Consider the following 23,068-nt stretch of genomic DNA (forward strand, 5'->3'; position numbering starts at 1 on the left):
ATCACCCCTACTCTGGAACCCTCTACCACAACACATCAGACTCTCGCCCACCATCAAAACCTTCAAAAAGAATCTGAAGACCCACCTCTTCCGACAAGCCTCCAACCTGCAGTAACCACCGATCGACCAAACCGCTGCATGACCAGCTCTACCCTCACCTACTGTATTCTCACCCATCCCTTGTAGATTGTGAGCCTTCGCGGGCAGGGTCCTCTCTCCTACTGTACCAGTTATGACTTGTATTGTTCAAGATTATTATACTTGTTTTTATTATGTATACCCCTCCTCACTTGTAAAGCGCCATGGAATATTTGGCGCTATAACAATAAATAATAATAATAATAATAAATACAGAACTTTTTCAAGTTGCCACGATCATCTGGAATTTTTTTCCTTTCCCTTCCTAAATTGCATCTAACACAATCTGTTTCCAGGCAGAACTTCTTTTAGGCTGCCCCCATGTTTATGGACCTTTCTCCTCACCAGTTAGACCTTCCTTCTCTCAGGCTGCCCCCATGTTTATGGACCTTTCTCCTCACCAGTTAGACTTTCCTTCTCTCAGGCTGCCCCCATGTTTATGGACCTTTCTCCTCACCAGTTAGACTTTCCTTCTCTCAGGCTGCCCCCATGTTTATGGACCTTTCTCCTCACCAGTTAGACTTTCCTTCTCTCAGGCTGCCCCCATGTTTATGGACCTATCTCCTCACCAGTTAGACTTTCCTTCTCTCAGGCTGCCACCATGTTTATGGACCTTTCTCCTCACCAGTTAGACTTTCCTTCTCTCAGGCTGCCCCCATGTTTATGGACCTTGCTCTTCACCAGTTACACTTTCCTGCTCTCAGGCTGCCCCCATGTTTATGGAGCTATCTTCTCACCAGTTAGACTTTCCTTCTCTCAGGCTGCCCTCATGTTTATGGACCTTGCTCCTCACCAGTTACACTTTCCTTCTCTCAGGCTGCCCCCATGTTTATGGACCTTGCTCTTCACCAGTTACACTTTCCTGCTCTCAGGCTGCCCCCATGTTTATGGAGCTATCTTCTCACCAGTTAGACTTTCCTTCTCTCAGGCTGCCCCCATGTTTATGGACCTTTCTCCTCACTAGTTAGACTTTCCTGCTCTCAGGCTGCCCCCATGTTTATGGACCTTTCTCCTCACCAGTTAGACTTTCCTTCTCTCAGGCTGCCCCCATGTTTATGGACCTTTCTCCTCACCAGTTAGACTTTCCTTCTCTCAGGCTGCCCCCATGTTTATGGACCTTTCTCCTCACCAGTTAGACTTTCCTTCTCTCAGGCTGCCCCCATGTTTATGGAGCTATCTTCTCACCAGTTAGACTTTCCTTCTCTCAGGCTGCCCCCATGTTTATGGACCTTTCTCCTCACCAGTTAGACTTTCCTTCTCTCAGGCTGCCCCCATGTTTATGGACCTTGCTCCTCACCAGTTACACTTTCCTTCTCTCAGGCTGCTCCCATGTTTATGGACCTTTCTCCTCACCAGTTAGACTTTCCTTCTCTCAGGCTACCCCCATGTTTATGGACCTTTCTCCTCACCAGTTAGACTTTCCTTCTCTCAGGCTGCCCCCATGTTTATGGACCTTGCTCCTCACCAGTTACACTTTCCTTCTCTCAGGCTGCTCCCATGTTTATGGTCCTTTCTCCTCACCAGTTAGACCTTCCTTCTCTCAGGCTGCCCCCATGTTTATGGACCTTTCTCCTCACTAGTTAGACTTTCCTTCTCTCAGGCTGCCCCCATGTTTATGGACCTTTCTCCTCACCAGTTAGACTTTCCTTCTCTCAGGCTGCCCCCATGTTTATGGACCTTGCTCCCCACCAGTTACACTTTCCTTCTCTCAGGCTGCTCCCATGTTTATGGACCTTGCTCCTCACTAGTTAGAATTTCCATCTCTGAGGCTGCCCCAATGTTTATGTTTATGGACGTTGCTCCTCACCAGTTATGGGTCCTACATTCTGTGATCGCTTTCCCTTGAACCCTATTGGCCTCAGAACGCTTATGTGATTTATTACCAATCTTATGGCTGTAGGGAACATTGAGACTTTGAAATGTGATTTGTGGCTTCCGCCGTTTAAGGGGTTAACTCGATGGCCTGTGGGAAAGTATGAATCCACTTTGCCAGATGTTTTCAGATGGTCGCAGTAAAGATACTCATTGGAAATTGCTCAAAGAGGCCAAAGCGATTCTAATATTTACATAGTAAATGTATGGGAGTCACATAGGAGAAGGTCTGGTCTCAGCTTTCGCCTTGCAATACTGTACAGCCATTGTCTGGAAAGTGCGAGCCGTTCCCTGCCAATAATGTAATGCTATTGTGCGGTAATACTGGATACGGGACGGCTTGAGTCATACATTTATCTTTCCAGGCCAGATACATTGTATGAAATCATGCCTGAAATGATCCATCTGTTCTCAGTGTGCAGGAGTTATGTTCCTCTGGTCAAGGATGTTTAGGGGATTGGTAATGGGGCAGGTTACAATATGTTACAATTGATTACAATGTGTTACATGGGAAACTCCGAAAGTAGAACAAGGTTCCAACAAAAGAACGCCTTTCAGCTCTGAAAAAAACATGTACTGGGTTGGAATAAAAAATCCACAGAAGTCTATAGAGTCCGGAGCACCAAGATGCCTTTAGTTTCACAAGAAGGCTTGAGATCAGCAGAAAAAATAATGTACACTATGAAAAATATTACAGGGGTTGTCCAGTTTTGGCACGAAAGCTTGCAGCCACCCTATGTGAATCCTCAGTGCACGCTGCCAGGATTCTCCAGTGCTGGGGGTGAGACTATATTCATCCTTCCAGCCACATTCCGACTAGACATGTACGGACTTATGCAATTCACTTGGCCACACATCTAGTCAGAGTGTGGCCAGGAGGATGCATATCGCAAACGTATGGTCACGTGACTGCCTTACAGCGTATTCAGTTTATTTTCTACTTGAAAATTCACCACATGTTCCCAAAAATATGGGCCCTTTTATTTGGCCCACACAATGAATTGCTTATGTTCTTTAGATAATTCTCTGAGAACGTTCTTCACAGGATCCTCGGGGGCGTGTAATTAGGCCGCTGGGCACAATTACCCTATGGACAACACCCTCTTGGCAAAGACCTTAAAATTAGCACTAAATAAAAAGGCCTATAACAGTCTCGTCTTAGTGAACTCAGCTCCCCCCAACATACCCCTCTGCTCCTCAGCTCTCTGATCTCCACTCATAAACACAGAACTTCTTTCAAGTTGCCCCACTTCTGGAATTTTCCCAAAATTACCCCAACACAAACTCCCTTCAGACAGAACTTCAGGCTGCCCCTATGTTTATGGACTTTGAGTTGTGAGAATTCGCAAGACTGCGGTCACAAAGAGTAACGGTCAAACCCAAACAGCCCGTCTAAGCCTCATCCAAAAATATTCCATAACTTCTCTCATGTCTCCTAACCTCCCGTCGCAGACACCGGACCTCTTTTGTGCAGGCCCAATACTCTGAGCCCCCGATTCATTTAGACTGAAGCTTCGCACGCCAGCCTGAATGTAGGGACCCAGGGGTGTGCACCTCTTAATGAATTCGACGGGCGGGCTTTACCCCGTCACGTCCCGCCACAACAGCTCTGCTCACCTTCTAAATGTTGAAGCTGGACAAGACTTGTGTAAAAACTCCAAAAATTGCAACATTTTTGCCCAACTTCAAATTGCGCAAAAATGTAACGACACTTTATGGGGTGTACGGCAGAATTCTGGTGATACCTCAGGGATGTATCAGAGGCCTGGGTATTTACTCCTGACTTAATTAAATGGATATTCCACTTTTATAAAAGTGGTCCCCAAATGATCGAACAGTATAAAAACAAATGACAGTATGGGGTCCAACGTCAGCTCCCCACTGAAGCTCCTGACTCTGTGTTTTGGCTGCAGTGGTGCCTACTACATGAGAGAAGCCGCTGAGCTCAGTGATTGACTGCAGCGGTGATGTGCACTGTAGTTATGATGTCACTGCTGCATCCAAAACACAGAGACTGGACCCGCAGCAGCGAGCAGGCATTGGATCTCAGAGGGTGAATAGTATCTGCATTCATTTTTGCCGGTGCACAATCTTTTGCGGATTACTAATCTTAAAGCAAAAAAACCCTAAAGTTTCTCCTTCCTCATAAAACCTCTTCTGTAAAGACACCCACCCCCACATTTCAGGCTTCAACCAGAAATCTTTCCTAAACTTTCTCAATGCTGAGGATCTTGTGTTCCACACTCAGGACTTCTCTCGTGCTGCACCAATACTCTGGAACGCTCTCTCTCGACCCCCATATAACTTCCCGTGCCTTTTCCCACATCCCCAACACTTCATGTATAAAATGAAAGGATAAAATCTATTTTTTTTTTTTTTTGGTTGTAGATTTCGTTCTCATCTGGAGCTTTCATCCGGGCCGATGTGAGTGACTGGGGGATGAGTCTGACGCTCAGGGCGGCCACCATGGACTTGAAGAACACGCTGGGACTTTGTGGGACGTTCGATGGAAATGCAAACAATGATTTTCATGATAAAAGAGGGATTCAGCTGGAGGAGACGTCACACGGGCGCCTTTATTTCATCAATGAGTGGAAGTAAGAGTTTATTAGGTGTATATGGTGATATCAGCATCTATGGCCCATTCTCACCAAGTCACACACGTCTATGACTAAGGACAGGTCAATAGCCGGAAAATAACCGTCATCTCACCCAACTCCATATAGTGAGTGCTGCTCTGAAGTCCATTAAACGATGTAACACAAACCAATCAGTACAGGATCAGTAATGTAATGTATGTACACAGTGACTGCACCAGCAGAATAGTGAGTGCAGCTCTGGAGTATAATACAGGATGTAACTCAGGATCAGTAATGTAATGTATGTACACAGTGACTGCACCAGCACAATAGTGAGTGCAGCTCTGGAGTATAATACATGATGTAACTCAGGATCAGTAATGTAATGTATGTACACAGTGACTGCACCAGCAGAATAGTGAGTGCAGCTCTGGGGTATAATACAGGATGTAACTCAGGATCAGTAATGTAATGTATGTACACAGTGACTGCACCAGCAGAATAGTGAGTGCAGCTCTGGGGTATAATACAGGATGTAACTCAGGATCAGTAATGTAATGTATGTACACAGTGACTGCACCAGCAGAATAGTGAGTGCAGCTGTGCGGTATAATACAGGAGGTAACTGAGGATCAGTAATGTATGTACACAGTGACTGCACCAGCAAAATAGTGAGTGCAGCTCTGGAGTATAATACAGGATGTAACTCAGGATCAGTAATGTAATGTATGTACACAGTGACTGCACCAGCAGAATAGTGAGTGCAGCTCTGGAGTATAATACAGGATGTAACTCAGGATCAGTAATGTAATGTATGTACACAGTGACTGCACCAGAAGAATAGTGAGTGCAGCTCTGGAGTATAATACAGGATGTAACTCAGGATCAGTAATGTAATGTATGTACACAGTGACTGCACCAGCAGAATAGTGAGTGCAGCTCTGGGGTATAATACAGGATGTAACTCAGGATCAGTAATGTAATGTATGTACACAGTGACTGCACCAGCAGAATAGTGAGTGCAGCTCTGGGGTATAATACAGGATGTAACTCAGGATCAGTAATGTAATGTATGTACACAGTGACTGCACCAGCAGAATAGTGAGTGCAGCTCTGTGGTATAATACAGGATGTAACTCAGGACCAGTAATGTAATGTATGTACACAGTGACTGCACCAGCAGAATAGTGAGTGCAGCTCTGGGGTATAATACGGGATGTAACTCAGGATCAGTAATGTAATGTATGTACACGGTGACTGCACCAGCAGAATAGTGAGTGCAGCTCTGGGGTATAATACAGGATGTAACTCAGGATCAGTAATGTAATGTATGTATACAGTGACTGCACCAGCAGAATAGTGAGTGCAGCTCTGGAGTATAATAAAGGATGTAACTCAGAATCAGTAATGTATGTACACAGTGACTGCACCAGCAGAGTAGTGAGTGCAGCTCTGGAGTATAATACAGGATGTAACTCAGGACCAGTAATGTAATGTATGTACACAGTGACTGCACCAGCAGAATAATGAGTGCAGCTCTGGAGTATAATACAGGATGTAACTCAGGATCAGTAATGTAATGTATATACACAGTGACTGCACCAGCAGAATAGTGAGTGCAGCTCTGGAGTATAATACATGATGTAACTCAGGATCAGTAATGTAATGTATGTACACAGTGACTGCACCAGCAGAATAATGAGTGCAGCTCTGGAGTATAATACAGGAGGTAACTCAGGATCAGTAATGTAATGTATGTACACAGTGACTGCACCAGCAGAATAGTGAGTGCAGCTGTGGAGCATAAGTCAGGATCAATATGTAATATAATATATGTATACAGTGACCTTATTAAAGCGCTCTTCAATAAAGGGAAAGATGGAGTCCAGCTCACCCGCATGCACTGTTTGTAGATACGGAGCAAAGGAAGCTCCCTTGCCTTGGACTTGAATGATTGCAAAAAAAAGAAAAATCCAGCTCCACGAAAATCCAAAACCTTTTCTTTATTGGTGTGAATAGAAAACACTGCAATCGATGAATTAAATTGCCATGTTGTTAGATAAAACTTTACCACCATGACTTTTCACCAACTGGAGTGTTTTCTATTCACACCAATAAAGAAAATTTGAGCTGGATTTTTCTGTTATTGCTCTTCGATAGACCCTGCAAAAATCAGAAATGATACATTACATATATATTATCTTGTTCCTACAGGATTCCCCCAGGAGAAAGTTTATTCGATAAAATCCCATCTTCAGTTCCCCTAAACATCAAGAAAACTAAGTACTGCGGTTGTGCGTCTATCACAAAGACAAACCGACCACAGCAAGCACCAAATACACTGAGCCATCCTGCAGAAGGTCTCCCTGTCTGCACCGGCAAAGAAAATGTAAGGTTTCTTACATTAATACCAGTCTTGGACGTCACTAATGAGTACGTGTTCTCAACCGATACCACTCGAGATCTACAGAAGCGCTCGGTGGACAGTCTCCAAGAATATGATCATTCATCAACGGAACCAACCAACTTCGTAGCCTTTAAGAACATATCTAGAAGAAATGTCATCTCAAGGAGGCCACCCCAACACATGAGAAGCTATAGGAACCCAAGCAAAGAGAATGTTTCTAAGAACCGGGCTAAACGTCAGAATTATTATGAAGACCTCTCAACGTTCCCTTATCAAAGTCTTAGCCAATCGGACCTGGAAGGATTCAGTTACTTTTTTCCTGAGGATCACTCCACATATACGTCTCCTGAGCTCCTGCCTTCTTGGCCTACTCCATCAGGGTTGACTCATTCATACGCTTCAGCAGTTTGCCAGCAGGCCGTTTTTAATTCCAGTATCGGGAAGCTGTGCGCCGGATTCCTGGAGAAACCTCTCATGGATGTGATTGACATGTGTATTACTGATATATTATTGAAGGATGACCTAGGATGGACCGAGGCCGGGTTAGCCCTCCTGGAGAATGAATGTGAAAGAAAACTACTGGACTTAAGACCCAACCAAGCGAAGAACATCCATATCCCCTTAGAGAAGATTGTCTTAGAACTGAGATGTCCCAACCTCTGTAGCTCCAATGGGCAATGTATGGAATGGGGCTGCTCCTGCTTCGGGGGGTTTAGCTCCTACGACTGTAGCATTTTGTCTGGTAAGTTTGGTTATCGTGTGTTTATTCCGATGCTCCATGACAATATATCCTGCACTCATTCTCTTGTTGTTTTTGTAAAGACCAGGTGCCCGAAATTTCAGAGCTTGAAAATTTTGGACTTTGTGACGTTCGAAATTACGACTGCATGTCTGTAAGAGTGTTTGGTCTGGGATTCAAAGAGGCGGAGAGTCTAAAATGTGAATTCACAAAGCAACAGGTATGTCGATTATGGGGTGAGCTAGTAACTTGTGATATTATGATATCTCATATCATGTCCTATATTAAACTCCAGAGCTGCGCTCATTATTCTACTGATGGAGTCACTGTGTACATACAGTGGTGATAATAAGTATTCGATACACTGCCGATTTTGCTAGTTTTCCGACCTACAAAGAATGGAGAGGTCTGTAATTTTATTGTAGGTACGTTTCACCTGTGAGAGAAAGAATCTAAAAATAAAAATCAGAAAATCATATTGTATGATTTTTAAATAATTAAATTGCATTTTTTTTGCATGAAATAAGTATCTGATCACCGACCAGCCAGCAAGAATTCTGGCTCTCACAGACCAGTTAGTTTTTCTTTAAGAATCCCTCCTACTCTGCACTCATTACCTGTATTAATTGCATCTGTTTGATCTTGTTACCTCTATAAAAGACACCTGTCCACCACTCAATCACACTGCAACCTCTCCACCATGGCCAAGACCAAAGAGCTGCCTAAGGACACCAGGGACAAAATTGTAGACCTGCACAAGACTGGGATGGGCTACAGGACAGCAGGCAAGCAGCTTGGTGAGAAGGCAACAACTGTTGGCACAATTATTAGAAAATGGAAGGAACAGAAGATGACTATCAAACTTCCTAGGTCTGGGGCTCCATGCAAGATCTCGCCTGGTGGGGTAAGGATGATTCTGACAAAGGTCAGGAATCAGCCCAGAAATACATGGGAGGACCTAGTCAATGACCTGAAGAGAGCTGGGACCACAGTCACAAACATTATCGTAAGTAACAGACTACGCCGTCATGGATTAAAATCCTGCAGGACACGCAAGGTCCCCCTTCTCACCCAGCACATGTCCAGGTGCGTTTGAAGTTTGCTAATGACCATCTGGACTATCCAGAGGAGGAATGGGAGAAGGTCATGTGGTCAGATGAGACCAAAATAGAACTTTTTGGTATCAACTCCACTCGATGTGTTTGGAGGAAGAAGAAGGATGAGTACAACCCCAAGAACACTGTCCCAACAGTGAAGCATGGTGGGGGAAACATCATACTTTGGGGGTTCTTTTCAGCAAAGGGGACAGGACTAAACCATATTGAGGATGGGAGGATGGAACCGGTAATGTATCACGAGATTTTGTCCAACAACCTCCTTCCCTCAGTAAGAGCATTGAAGATAGGTCGTGGCTGGGTCTTCCAGCATGACAGTGATCCAAAACACACAGCCAGGGAAACTATAAGGAGTGGCTCCATAAGAAGCATTTCAAGGTCCTAGCCAGTCTACAGACCTGAACCCAATAAAAAATATTCTGAGGGAGCTGAAACTCAATTTTTCCCATTGATAGCCCCAAAACCTGAAAGATCTGGAGTAGATCTGTATGGAGGAGGGGGCCAAAATCCCTGCTGCAGTGTGTGCAAACCTGGTCAAGAACTACAGGAAACGTCTAACCTCTGTAATTGCAACAAAGGTTTCTGGACCAAATATTAAGTTCTGGTTTTCTACTGTATCAAATACTTATGTCATGCAATAAAATGCAACTTAATTATGTACAAATCATACAATATTTATTAGAAGGACACTGAAGCACCGCTGTACTAGATATTAGAAGGAAGTCAGTCGTATAGACTCCCTCTTCATGCCCTTTAGACCACACAGGATTGCTCCAAACAAAGATATGTACAAAAAACCGGAGCAGAAAAATCCAAAACAACATAGTTGTATATAAAAACACAAAAGTTTATTTAAATATAACTCATAAACATCAATGTATATATATATATAAATGCACATACTCCCACGGGCGCTGTATGCAACCCGCAGTTAGGAGGTAATGCAAAAAAGGGGAAAAAATGGTAGCCAACCACAAGGAGGAGTGGCACAAAACAATGTGCCCATAACAAACCCCCCCCTGATGAATCAGTAAGGTGCCCAGCTCAAAGCCATCTCAGTAACATACAGGGTCATGCAGTATCCCCTGTTCACAGTCAATATCTAACTAATGCATAGACAGGCAGTGTGCTATATACAATAGGGCTTACCCATGCTAAGGTCCTGGAAAAGGTCTCTCCTCCTGGTGTGGCACCCCCTGGACGCGCGTTTCGCGTTATCGCTTTTTCAACAGGGCTCATGTGATTTTCTGGGTTTTCTTTTAAGATTCTGTCTCTCACAATTGAAGTGTAACTACGAAAAAATTACAGACCCTCCATTCTATGTAGGTGGGAAAACTTGAAAAATTGACAGCTTATCAAATACTTATTTTCACCACTGTGCATTACATTTCTTATCATGTGCTAATCTTGAATTCCATTCTGTATTACACTCCAGAGCTGCACTCACTATTCTGCTGGTGCAGTCACTGTGTACATACATTACATTACTGACCCTGAGTTACATCCTGTATTATACCCCAGAGCTGCACTCACTATTCTGCTGGTGCAGTCACTGTGTACATACATTACTGATCCTAAGTTACATCCTGTATTATACTCCAGAGCTGCGCTCTCTATTCTGCTGGTGCAGTCATTGTGTACATACATTACATTACTGATCCTGAGTTACATCCTGTATTATACCCCAGAGCTGCACTCACTATTCTGCTGGTGCAGTCACTGTGTACATACATTACATTACTGATCCTAAGTTACATCCTGTATTATACTCCAGAGCTGCACTCACTATTCTGCTGGTGCTGTCACTGTGTACTTACATTACATTACTGATCCAGAGTTACATCCTGTATTATACTCCAGAGCTGCACTCTCTATTCTGCTGGTACAGTCAGTGTATACATACATTACTGATCCTGAGTTACATTCTGTATTATACCCCAGAGCTGCACTCACTATTCTGCTGGTGCAGTCATTGTGTACATACATTACATTACTGATCCTGAGTTACATCCTGTATTATACTCCAGAGCTGCTCTCACTATTCTGCTGGTGCAGTCATTGTGTACATACATTACATTACTGATCCTGCGTTACATCCTGTATTATACCCCAGAGCTGCACTCACTATTCTGCTGGTGCAGTCACTGTGTACATACATTACATTACTGATCCTAAGTTACATCCTGTATTATACTCCAGAGCTGCACTCACTATTCTGCTGGTGCTGTCACTGTGTACTTACATTACATTACTGATCCAGAGTTACATCCTGTATTATACTCCAGAGCTGCACTCTCTATTCTGCTGGTACAGTCAGTGTATACATACATTACTGATCCTGAGTTACATTCTGTATTATACCCCAGAGCTGCACTCACTATTCTGCTGGTGCAGTCATTGTGTACATACATTACATTACTGATCCTGAGTTACATCCTGTATTATACTCCAGAGCTGCGCTCACTATTCTGCTGGCGCAGTCACTGTGTACATACATTACATTACTGATCCTGCGTTACATCCTGTATTATACCCCAGAGCTGCACTCACTATTCTGCTGGTGCAGTCACTGTGTACATAAATTACATTACTGATCCTAAGTTACATCCTGTATTATACTCCAGAGCTGCACTCACTATTCTGCTGGTGCTGTCACTGTGTACTAGTGCAGCGCCCCAGAGTCCTGGTCGTTGCAGTGCCGTGGCTTCGCCGCTAAGGGGAGCCATGGTACGTTCGATGGCACCGAAGGAGTTTCTCCAATCAGGTATCACAGACACCAATATGTTTCACAGCTGGGCCTCCGGGGGGAGCTAAGGGTGCTATTCATTAGGCCACTCCCCACCATAGTGGGTAAACTGGGGGTCAGGCAGGAAGTTAGACAGAGAACGCTGACGGGATTGAACGGAGCAACACCCTGTGGCAGGGGGTGTTGTGAAGGGAGAGACTGTAGGGTCTCTGCCAGGGGTGGGATCCTGGCAGAGGCTTGGCATTGAAAGAACGTAACGGGTCCGCGCAGGCTCCTGGAAGCGGCGGGACTCAAGAAAGGACTAGAAGCGAGATAGATTGTGCTGAGTGAGAAACGAGATCAAGCAGAAGGAGAATACCAGCAGGGGTTTTGGTTGAAAGAGGCAGCACCCTGCTGAGGCGCAATACCGGTGGCCGGAACGCCGAGGGAGTGGATTAGAATACAGCTTCAAGCCATACTCCAAACAGCGGCAGGACAGTCGGTCTCAGGCGGGCTGTCTACCACATATCACCTATGAAGTCTTGGGGGGCAATTGCGGGAGAGGGGCGACTCTAGGGTCCCGGAAGAACTCCAGGCCTACCTGACAAACGGGTGCCATTCCAACCTGAATACAGGGAAGGGGTGGATTACAGAGGAACATCAAATCGAGTTGTGAGGGAACTTAAGAAACAGACACAACCGTTGTGGGGTTACTTTCCGTGAGCACAGCAGGGAAGGACTACAACACATAGCGCTAGTAGGAAGGCACAGATTTCCACCTGAGAGGAGAACTCTGGAGGTGCCATTGGACCGGCCGGACTTGCGTAGCCTGGTGAACCGTGTTCTGGACTGAGGACTCAGAGATCTCCAGTAAAGAGGTAAAGAGACTGCAACCTGGTGTCCTCGTTATTTACCGCGACTTACACCCCACAACCGCACCGCTCCATCGCTACCATTACTACCACCTATTACACCGGACGTCCCCCACCGACGGACAGGGCCACGGACCGGGTCTAGCCACCGTGACAACCCCGAGACTGAGAACTAGAGGCCCGGCTCCGGGTACCCCTCGGCCCTGCGGCGGTGCGGGGGCGCCGCACTTACATTACATTTCTGATCCTGAGTTACATCCTGTATTATACTCCAGAGCTGCGCTCACTATTCTGCTGGTGCAGTCACTGTGTACATACATTACATTACTGATCCTGAGTTACATCCTGTATTATACCCCAGAGCTGCACTCACTATTCTGCTGGTGCAGTCACTGTGTACATTACATTACTGATCCTGAGTTACATCCTGTATTATACTCCAGAGCTGCACTCACTATTCTGCTGGTGCTGTCACTGTGTACTTACATTACATTTCTGATCCTGAGTTACATCCTGTATTATACTCCAGAGCTGCGCTCACTATTCTGCTGGTGCAGTCACTGTGTACATACATTACATTACTGATCCTGAGTTACATCCTGTATTATACCCCAGAGCTGCACTCACTATTCTGCTGGTGCAGTCACTGTGTACATTACATTACTGATCCTGAGTTACATCCTGTATTATACCCCAGAGCTGCACTCACTATTCTGCCGGTGCAGTCATTGTGTACATACATTACATTACTGATCCTGAGTTACCTCCTGTATTATACCCCAGAGCTGCACTCACTATTCTGCTGGTGCAGTCACTGTGTACATACATTACATTACTGATCCTGAGTTACATCCTGTATTATCCTCCAGAGCTGCACTCACTATTCTGCTGATGCAGTCACTGTGTACATACATTACATTACTGATCCTGAGTTACATCCTGTATTATACCCCAGAGCTGCACTCACTATTCTGCTGGTGCAGTCACTGTGTACACACATTACATTACTCATCCTGAGTCACATCCTGTATTATACCACAGAGCTGCACTCACTATTCTGCTGGTGCAGTCACTGTGTACATTACATTACTGATCCTGAGTTACATCCTGTATTATACCCCAGAGCTGCACTCACTATTCTGCCGGTGCAGTCATTGTGTACATACATTACATTACTGATCCTGAGTTACCTCCTGTATTATACCCCAGAGCTGCACTCACTATTCTGCTGGTGCAGTCACTGTGTACATACATTACATTACTGATCCTGAGTCACATCCTGTATTATACCCCAGAGCTGCACTCACTATTCTGCTGGTGCAGTCACTGTGTACATACATTACATTACTGATCCTGAGTTACATCCTGTATTATACCTCAGAGCTGCATTTACTATTCTGCTGCTGCAGTCACTGTGTACATACATTACATTACTGATCCTGAGTTACATTCTGTATTATACTCCAGAGCTGCACTCACTATTCTGCTGGTGCAGTCACTGTGTACATACATTACATTACTGATCCTGAGTTACATCCTGTATTATACCCCAGAGCTGCACTCACTATTCTGCTGGTGCAGTCACCGTGTACATACATTACATTACTGATCCTGAGTTACATCCTGTATTATACCCCAGAGCTGCACTCACTATTCTGCTGGTGCAGTCACTGTGTACATAAATTACATTACTGTTCCTGAGTTACATCCTGTATTATACCCCAGAGCTGCACTTACTATTCTGCTGGTGCAGTCACCTATGTGCCTTGGTATCGGGGTGCCATTCTCCCTACAGAAGGGTATTTAGATACTAAAGTAATGAGCACAAGTTCTGAGTGTGTAGTTCCATCCTCGACCTGTTCAGTGTCTGCTCCTTTGTTTACGGTCTCTTTTCTTATTGTTTATCTATCAGTATATATTTTTTCTAGCATCATCCTGCAGAGTTTTCAGTGCAGCTTTGGATTTGACTGGTCTGGAATATGAGACATAATGTAATTATGTAATTTAAAGTCATTATCAGATAAATAAGGGAGATGTTTATTATCTTCATGTTATTGTTATTTTGAACTTTCTAGTGACTTGAGTCTTATTCTGCACAGTAGCGCCCCCCTGTGTACTTTATAACTAAGCTGCTTTATCTGCTTCCCTTGTTCCCATGCTCCCAGTATAGTGGAGGCAGATGGATCCCTCTGGAGCCAGCACTTACCGATGCCACATTCAGGAACCCCAGAGCCGTGGACTGCCAGATTCCTGGAGATGTCGCCCATACGGGCGGAATGGATCCAGTCGATGAGAAGCCCATCGCGCGGTGGAGAGTTAGGGTATGTAATACCGCTGTAGAGGCATGAAAGGGGGAAAAAGACAGGAGCAATACGGTAACGGGGCTATTCCGGGCACTATATGGCGTTATCAGTATAATAGTGTACAGCTGTGTATGACATTACTATTGGAATGTTGTATGACGCGGTATGACGCTATCATGGTGTATATCACTGTATGGCAGTATTATTATTAATATTTATACCAGTATATGGTGTTATTAATATTATCATGGTGTACATCACTGTACGGTATTATTATATTGAATAGCAGTATATGGCGTTATTAATATTATCATGGTTTATACCACTGTATGGCATTATTATCATTAGATTGTATAGCAATATATGGCGTTATTAATATTATCAAGGTGTATGTCACTTTATAGTGTTACTTTCATGAAGTATGGGACTTTACTGTTTGATTTCTTAAAATATTGGCTATATAATATGGACAATTTTGGACTGACTCACAATAATCGATCAGACTAAATACCCATATATAATACACGGCTGTCAGCTAGAAACCAGCAATCATCCCGTCATTGATCAGTAATTTACCTTCCACTCTGGTCTCTACAGGTGTCAAATGATGGCGAGGTCTTTAGTAACTTTAAGTCGATGACATTATATGATGGAGCCTGCCAGACCTGCGACCCCTCGTCAGAGGGGCTGTGTACATTAAAGGTAAGGTGCAGCTGTAGTCCATGTCGGATAAGCCATTTTTGTTAGTTAATAAATTGATCCCACGGTCTTCCGCTACTGGATTCCCAATGATCAGTGTTTTTAATTTTTCTGCAGTGCCTCCGCAGGTTGGAGGGAGTATTACACAGTTCTTTTTGCTAAATAAAAAAATATCTTTAGTCCTTTGGGAAAATTCTAGTAAAGCTGATGCAGTCAGGTTGTTGTTGCGGTCCGGGCTATGCAGGGCGCACTCCGTTTTTCCTTCCTGTGTAGCGCTCTGCTTCTCATTGACTTCCATGGGTTCTAGTATAGTCAGTCATGCATGCATCAATGACTAGTTACTCCACATGCTCAGCTTCTCATTGAAATTAATTAAAGTTGGAAGAATTTGCCAAAATTTGCATTCACCAGACTTTCAATTTACATGAAAATAAAAGTAGGTTAAGGAAAAAAAAGACTGTGTATCCATATCGGGTTACATTACATTCCTTTTAAAGGAAATGTTTGTCTAGTAAAAGATTATTTATTTATTTTTTAACAAAAGGCTTAGAATAGGCTGAGAAAATAAAAGTAAGAATGTTGACCTTGCCGATACCCCGCTGCCCCTTGATGTCGCCGGACCCCAGTCAGTGGATTCTTCCCACTGATGCTACAACACATTCTTACAAAATTCTTACTCTCCAACCACTTCCAACTGCATCATCAACATAAAATTATTTTGTATTCTTTTTAGGAGAAGACGTGTAACATTGATGGACTCTGCTATGGTGAAGGAGACACAAACCCGACTAGTCCATGTCTACTCTGCAACCCAAGCATCTCCAGGCTCACCTGGTCCATCGCTGAAGGTAGGACCCCCTTCATTTACTGTCCAGCTTACTGGACAGGTGAATACTATTAAGTGTTCCCTTTCATCAGAAATTTCTGACTGACTGTCATTCTTTAATGACATGATTAATATGTGTCTGTAAACCTCCAAACCCAAACCGCTGCTCCTCAAGTAGGACAGTTTGGAAACCCGACCCATGTACATCAGATAGACAACCCCCACCCACATAACAGTAAGGGGTGACACAGAACTCCTAGTCTTGAACCTGATCTTTGATACAAAGCATCATGGCTCTAAATAAAAATATATATTTTAATTGCATTGATACATAGATGATGAAGGCATCCAGAGCAGTGAGGGGTCACCATAAGGCCCCATATAGCACAACTTTTAAGGGTACCACTCTTCCCAATGACTGACCACCATCAGCAGTAAGTGTGGTAAAAAAAATGAAATGTTATTATCTTGGTCGTTTTTCTACATCCCCATATCACTCATCGTGCCTCCCTGGTCCTTCACATCCTGCCTCCCTAATCTTTTTCATCCTTTCTCCATATTCCCTCTCATCCTGCGTCCCTGGTCCTTCTCATCTGGCCTCCATGGTCACACTCATCCTGTCTCCTTGGTCTCACTCATCCTGCCTCCATGGTCCCACTGATCCTGCTTCCCTAGCCCCTCACATCCTGCCTTCCTGGTCCTTGTCATCCTGTCTCCCTAATCTCTTTCATCCCATATCCATATTCCCTCTCATCCTGCCTCACTGGTCCTTCTCATTTGGCCTCCATGGTCACTCGCATCCTCTCTCCTTGGTCTCACTAATCCTGCCTCCCTGGTCCTTCTCATCCTGTTTCCTTGGTCTCATTCGTCCTGCCTCCATTGTCCCTCTTATCGTGCCTCGATGGTCCTTCTTATCCTGCCTCCATAGTACCTCTCACCCTGCCTCCCTGCTCTCTCTCATCCTGAGTCCCTGGTCCCTTTAATCTTTCCTGCCTGTCCCTTTCATTGTTCCTCTTTGGTATCTCTCATCCTGTCTACCCGGTCCCTCTCTTCCTGCATCTCTGATCCCTTCTTCCTGTCTCCCGATTCCTTTCTTCTTGTATCCAGATTGCTTTCTTCTTGTCTTCCCGATCCCTCTCTTCCTGTCTCCTTGATTCTTCTCTTTTTGTCTCCTGATCCTTTTTCCTGATCCCTGTCTTCCTGTCTCCCGATTCATCTCTTCCTGCCTTGCAGATCCCCCTCTTCCTGTTTCCTGATCCCCCTCTTTTCCTTTGTCCTGATCCCTCTTTTCCTGTCTCCTTGATTGTTCTCTTTTCGTCTCCTGATCACTCTCTTCCTGTCTCCCGATTCCTCTCTTCCTGCCTTGCAGCTCCCTTCCTCTTATCTCTCAATCCTTCTCTTCCTGCATTACAGATACCTTCCACTTATCTCCAGATCCCTCTTTGCGTCTTCCTGACTTCCAGTCAACTTCTTCTACTGAACTAAAACCCTGTCTTCCAGATAACCAGCCTCCTGAGCTCCATTCTTTACCAGAAGAGCTGCAGACGTTTTACAGCGAGAACTTTGTCTATCAGTTTGATGGGTCAGATCCAGAAGGTTCTGCGATCCTGTTCTCCTTAGAGTCTGGTCCAGAAGGGGCCAGCTTATCTCCAGCAGGATTACTAATCTGGAAGGTTCTGTCACTAAATAGAGAGAAAATTGTGTTTTCTGTCTCAGATGACTGCAGTGCAAAGACGACCACAACAGTGGAGGTAAGTTCCATGAAGTTTACTAAGTATCCAACATTTAACTCAGGATGCAGAGCTCCAGATACCCAGCATAGAATGCGATAGCATTCTGGATTCCTGCAGTCACCTCTAGAGGGGGCTGTGGAGATAACTGTATACAGGGCTATTATTCAATTCAATGTAAAAACAGCATGCAGAGAGCTCCCTCTAGTGGTGGTTGAAGACAGTATACAATATAAGCACGTTAGTCACAGTTCTCAATAGAACGTTATCTCCTATCTCAGTTATGGGAAAATCTGTATTCACTGAAAACAGATTTTACCCAAGAATTGAGAATTTTGAGAATGAATGATCAATTCTGGCAGAGAAAGAACCGGATTTCTCTGATAAAATACAGCTCTGGCAAAAAGTAAGAGACCACCACATCAAATCCCTGTCATGTCCGCCCAATCTCCAGACCTGAACCCCATTGGAAACCTCTGGAATGTAATCAAGAGGATGATGGATAGTCACAAGTCATCAAACATAGAAGAACTGCTGACATTATTGTACCAGGAGAAGTGTGACAGACTGGAGGAAAGGTGCCAAGCCGCAGGAAAGCTGGGATTAACAATCATGGTTATTCCACAAAATATTGATTCCTGAACTCTTCCTGAGTTATAACATTAGTATTGTTGTTTCTAAATGATCATGAACTTGTTTTCTTTGCATTATTTGAGGTCTGAAAGCACTGGGTTTTTTTTTTTTTTTTTTTAATTTTGACCATTTCTCCTTTTCAGAAAAAAAAAATACTAAATGTATTGCTTGGAACTTCAGAGACATGTTGTCAGAAGTTTATAGGATAAAAGAACAATTTACATTTTACTCAAAAATATAAAGAGAAAAATCAGACAAAGTGAACATTCTGCAGGGGTCTCTTCATTTTTGCCAGAGCTGTATGTGTATTACAAAGTTTCTAATTCTCATTGATTTATAGAAAAAATAAAATAACATGGTGGTTACTGTTTAAGACCCGAATGTAGAAGTCAGAAGAATAGAAGTCGAGTGTCTCTGTCACTATCCAAAGCCATGAAGGTTGTAGTTCACCTTAGACGTGTCATTACCTTTCTGAAGATCTAGAACCTGAAGTGTCTCTTCTCACAATCACTTTGAAGTTCAAAAGATTCCGATCTCAGGAAGTGAAAATTCCCATCAGCTGCACATATAAGTATTTGACTATAGAGGAAAGTGCTGTTACCGAACGCTCAAATCATGGGAGAGGAAGGAAGGACCGAGTTACATCTTGTGTCAAGTATTATTAGAGACTCTTCCCGTCTTCAACCAAGAAGTTATTAACGTATAAGTGACCTAGTGGACAGTACGCATCTCGGATCTGACAACGCTCCTACCCTAGATGCTCAGACATGTATATGGATTTACTTTTATATACAGTTGTGCTCAAAAGTTTACACACCCCGGCAGAATTTTTGCTTTCTTGCCTTTTTTGAGACAATATGAATGATAACATTAAAACTTTTTCTCCACTCATGGTTAGTGGATGGATGAGGCCATTTATTGTCAATCTATTGTATTTTCTCTTTTTAAGAAGTATCGTTTCTCCTTGCAGAGATTGACATGCTAAGCATGCCGAGATGAGGAGACTTAAAGCCGCAATGCTCCTCTGGGAAACATGCTAATTATTCAAATTGTCGCTTCAGAGAGGAAGAGAACTAAAACTCTAGTGCCACCTATTGGAAGGTAACAATCCCAGAGGAGCATTGCGGCTTTAAGTCTCCTCATCTCGTCATGCTTAGCATGTCAGTCTCCACAAGGAGAAACGATACTTCTTGGATATCGTTCGGACGCATTTCACACAGCCAAACCAGATCTCCACTTTGCACTGATGAGGGGCAGTAGCCCCAAAACACAGTGTCAGCAAATTGAGATTCTGTTTTGGCTATTATCCTAAGTCGTGTGATAAGGCTCATTAAAGGGTCGACATAGACTTGTAGGATTGCTACTTCTAGTAGGTGGTACTAGAGTTCTAGTCCTCTTTCTCTCTGAAGAGACAATTTGCATAATTCTCTAATTAAATCATAATGACAACCCAAATCATCCAAATGACTCTGATCAAAACTTTACATACCCTGGTGATTTTGGCCTGATAATATGCACAGAAGTTGGCACAAATGGGTACATATTCTCTGAAAAAAAGGTCAAGAAAGCAAAAATTCTGCCCAGATTATATAAACTTTTGAGCACAACTGTAGGTAGCAGTATTATAGTAGTTATGTTCTTGTACATAGGAGCAGTATTATAGTAGTTATATTCTTGTACATAGGAGCAGTATTATAGTAGTTATATTCTTGTACATAAGAGGCAGTATTATAGTAGTTATATTCTTGTACATAGGAGCAGTATTATAGTAGTTATATTCTTGTACATAGGGAGCAGTATTATAGTAGTTATATTCTTGTACATAGGAGCAGTATTATAGTACCGTAGTTATATTCTTGTACATAGGGGCAGTATTATAGTAGTTATATTCTTGTACATAGGAGCAGTATTATAGTAGTTATATTCTTGTACATAGGAGCAGTATTATTGTAGTTATTTTCTTGTACATAGGGGCAGTATTATAGTAGTTATGTTCTTGTACATAGGAGCAGTATATAGTAGTTATATTCTTGTACATAGGAGCAGTATTATAGTAGTTATATTCTTGTACATAGGGGCAGTATTATAGTAGTTATATTCTTGTACATAGGAGCAGTATTATAGTAGTTATATTCTTGTACATAGGAGCAGTATTATAGTAGTTATTTTCTTGTACATAGGGGCAGTATTATAGTAGTTATGTTCTTGTACATAGGAGCAGTATATAGTAGTTATATTCTTGTACATAGGGGCAGTATTATAGTAGTTATATTCCTGTACATAGGGGCAGTATTATAGTAGTTATATTCTTGTACATAGGAGCAGTATTATAGTAGTTATTTTCTTGTACATAGGGGCAGTATTATAGTAGTTATGTTCTTGTACATAGGAGCAGTATTATAGTAGTTATATTCTTGTACATAGGAGCAGTATTATAGTAGTTATATTCTTGTACATAGGGGCAGTATTATAGGAGTTATATTCTTGTACATAGGGGCAGTATTATAGTAGTTATGTTCTTGTACATAGGAGCAGTATTATAGTAGTTACATTCTTGTACATAGGAGCAGTATTATAGTAGATATATTCTTGTACATAGGGATAGTATTATAGTAGTTATATTCTTGTACATAGGGGCAGTATTATAGTAGTTATATTCCTGTACATAGGAGCAGTATTATAGTAGTTATATTCTTGTACATAGGAACAGTATTATAGTAGTTATATTCTTGTACATAGGAGCAGTATTATAGTAGTTATATTATTGTACATAGGGGCAGTATTATAGTAGTTATATTCTTGTACATAGGGGCAGTATTATAGTAGTTATATTCTTGTACATAGGGTTGTACATAGGAGCAGTATTATAGTAGTTATATACTTGTACATAGGGAGCAGTATTATAGTAGTTATATTCTTGTACATAGGGACCGTATTATAGTAGTTATATTCTTGTACATAGGAGCAGTATTATAGTAGTTATATTCTTGTACATAGGGTTGTACATAGGAGCAGTATTATAGTAGTTATATTCTTGTACATAGGGAGCAGTATTATAGTAGTTATATTCTTGTACATAGGGGCAGTATTATAGTAGTTATAATCTTGTACATAGGAGCAGTATTATAGTAGTTATATTCTTGTACATAGGAGCAGTATTATAGTAGTTATATTCTTGTACATAGTGGCAGTATTATAGTAGTTATATTCTTGTACATAGGGAGCAGTATTATAGTAGTTATATTCTTGTACATAGGGGCAGTATTATAGTAGTTATATTCTTGTACATAGGAGCAGTATTATAGCAGTTATATTCCTGTACATAGGAGCAGTATTATAGTAGTTATATTCTTGTACATAGGGAGCAGTATTATAGTAGTTATATTCTTGTACATAGGGGGCAGTATTATAGTAGTTATATTCTTGTACATAGGGGCAGTATTATAGTAGTTATATTCTTGTACATAGAAGCAGTATTATAGCAGTTATATTCGTGTACATGGAGCAGTATTATAGTAGTTATATTCTTGTACATAGGAGCAGTATTATAGTAGTTATATTCCTGTACATAGGAGCAGTATTATAGTAGTTATATTCCTGTACATAGGGGCAGTATTATAGCAGTTATATTCTTGTACATAGAGGGCAGTATTATAGTAGTTATATTCTTGTACATAGGAGCAGTATTATAGCAGTTATATTCCTGTACATAGGGGGCAGTATTATAGTAGTTATATTCTTGTACATAGGGGCAGTATTATAGTAGTTATATTCTTGTACATAGGGGCAGTATTATAGTAGTTATATTCTTGCACATAGGAGCAGTATTATAGTAGTTATATTCTTGTATATAGGGAGCAGTATTATAGTAGTTATATTCTTGTACATAGGGGAAGTATTATAGTAGTTATATTCTTGTATATAGGAGCAGTATTATAGTAGCTATATTCTTGTATATAGGAGCAGTATTATAGTAGTTATATTCTTGTACATAGGGGCAGTATTATAGTAGTTATATTCTTGTACATAGGAGCAGTATTATAGTAGCTATATTCTTGTATATAGGAGCAGTATTATAGTAGTTATATTCTTGTACATAGGAGCAGTATTATAGTAGCTATATTCTTGTACATAGGGGCAGTATTATAGTAGTTATATTCTTGTACATAGGAGCAGTATTATAGTAGTTATATTCTTGTACATAGGGGCAGTATTATAGTAGTTATATTCTTGTACATAGGGGCAGTATTATAGTAGTTATATTCTTGTATATAGGAGCAGTATTATAGTAGTTATATTCTTGTATATAGGAGCAGTATTATAGTAGTTATATTCTTGTACATAGGAGCAGTATTATAGTAGCTATATTCTTGTATATAGGAGCAGTATTATAGTAGTTATATTCTTGTACATAGGAGCAGTATTATAGT

The 23,068-nt window shown here is 42.2% G+C and overlaps 1 protein-coding gene across 2 annotated transcripts in view; it reads left to right on the forward strand.

Moving 5' to 3' along the window:
* Positions 1–23,068, forward strand: part of VWDE (von Willebrand factor D and EGF domains) — a 103,042-nt gene that overhangs the window by 52,428 nt on the left and 27,546 nt on the right. For both annotated transcript variants that reach the window (XM_077268091.1, XM_077268092.1), the window contains 7 exons: positions 4,399–4,607; positions 6,804–7,738; positions 7,819–7,955; positions 14,613–14,768; positions 15,348–15,452; positions 16,183–16,297; positions 17,776–18,026. In XM_077268091.1, coding sequence (XP_077124206.1) covers positions 4,399–4,607; positions 6,804–7,738; positions 7,819–7,955; positions 14,613–14,768; positions 15,348–15,452; positions 16,183–16,297; positions 17,776–18,026 — 1,908 coding nt within the window. The remainder of the gene's footprint in view (positions 1–4,398; positions 4,608–6,803; positions 7,739–7,818; positions 7,956–14,612; positions 14,769–15,347; positions 15,453–16,182; positions 16,298–17,775; positions 18,027–23,068) is intronic.

This window comes from Ranitomeya variabilis, chromosome 6, assembly GCF_051348905.1.
Source record: "Ranitomeya variabilis isolate aRanVar5 chromosome 6, aRanVar5.hap1, whole genome shotgun sequence".
Taxonomy (NCBI): Eukaryota; Metazoa; Chordata; class Amphibia; order Anura; family Dendrobatidae; genus Ranitomeya; species Ranitomeya variabilis.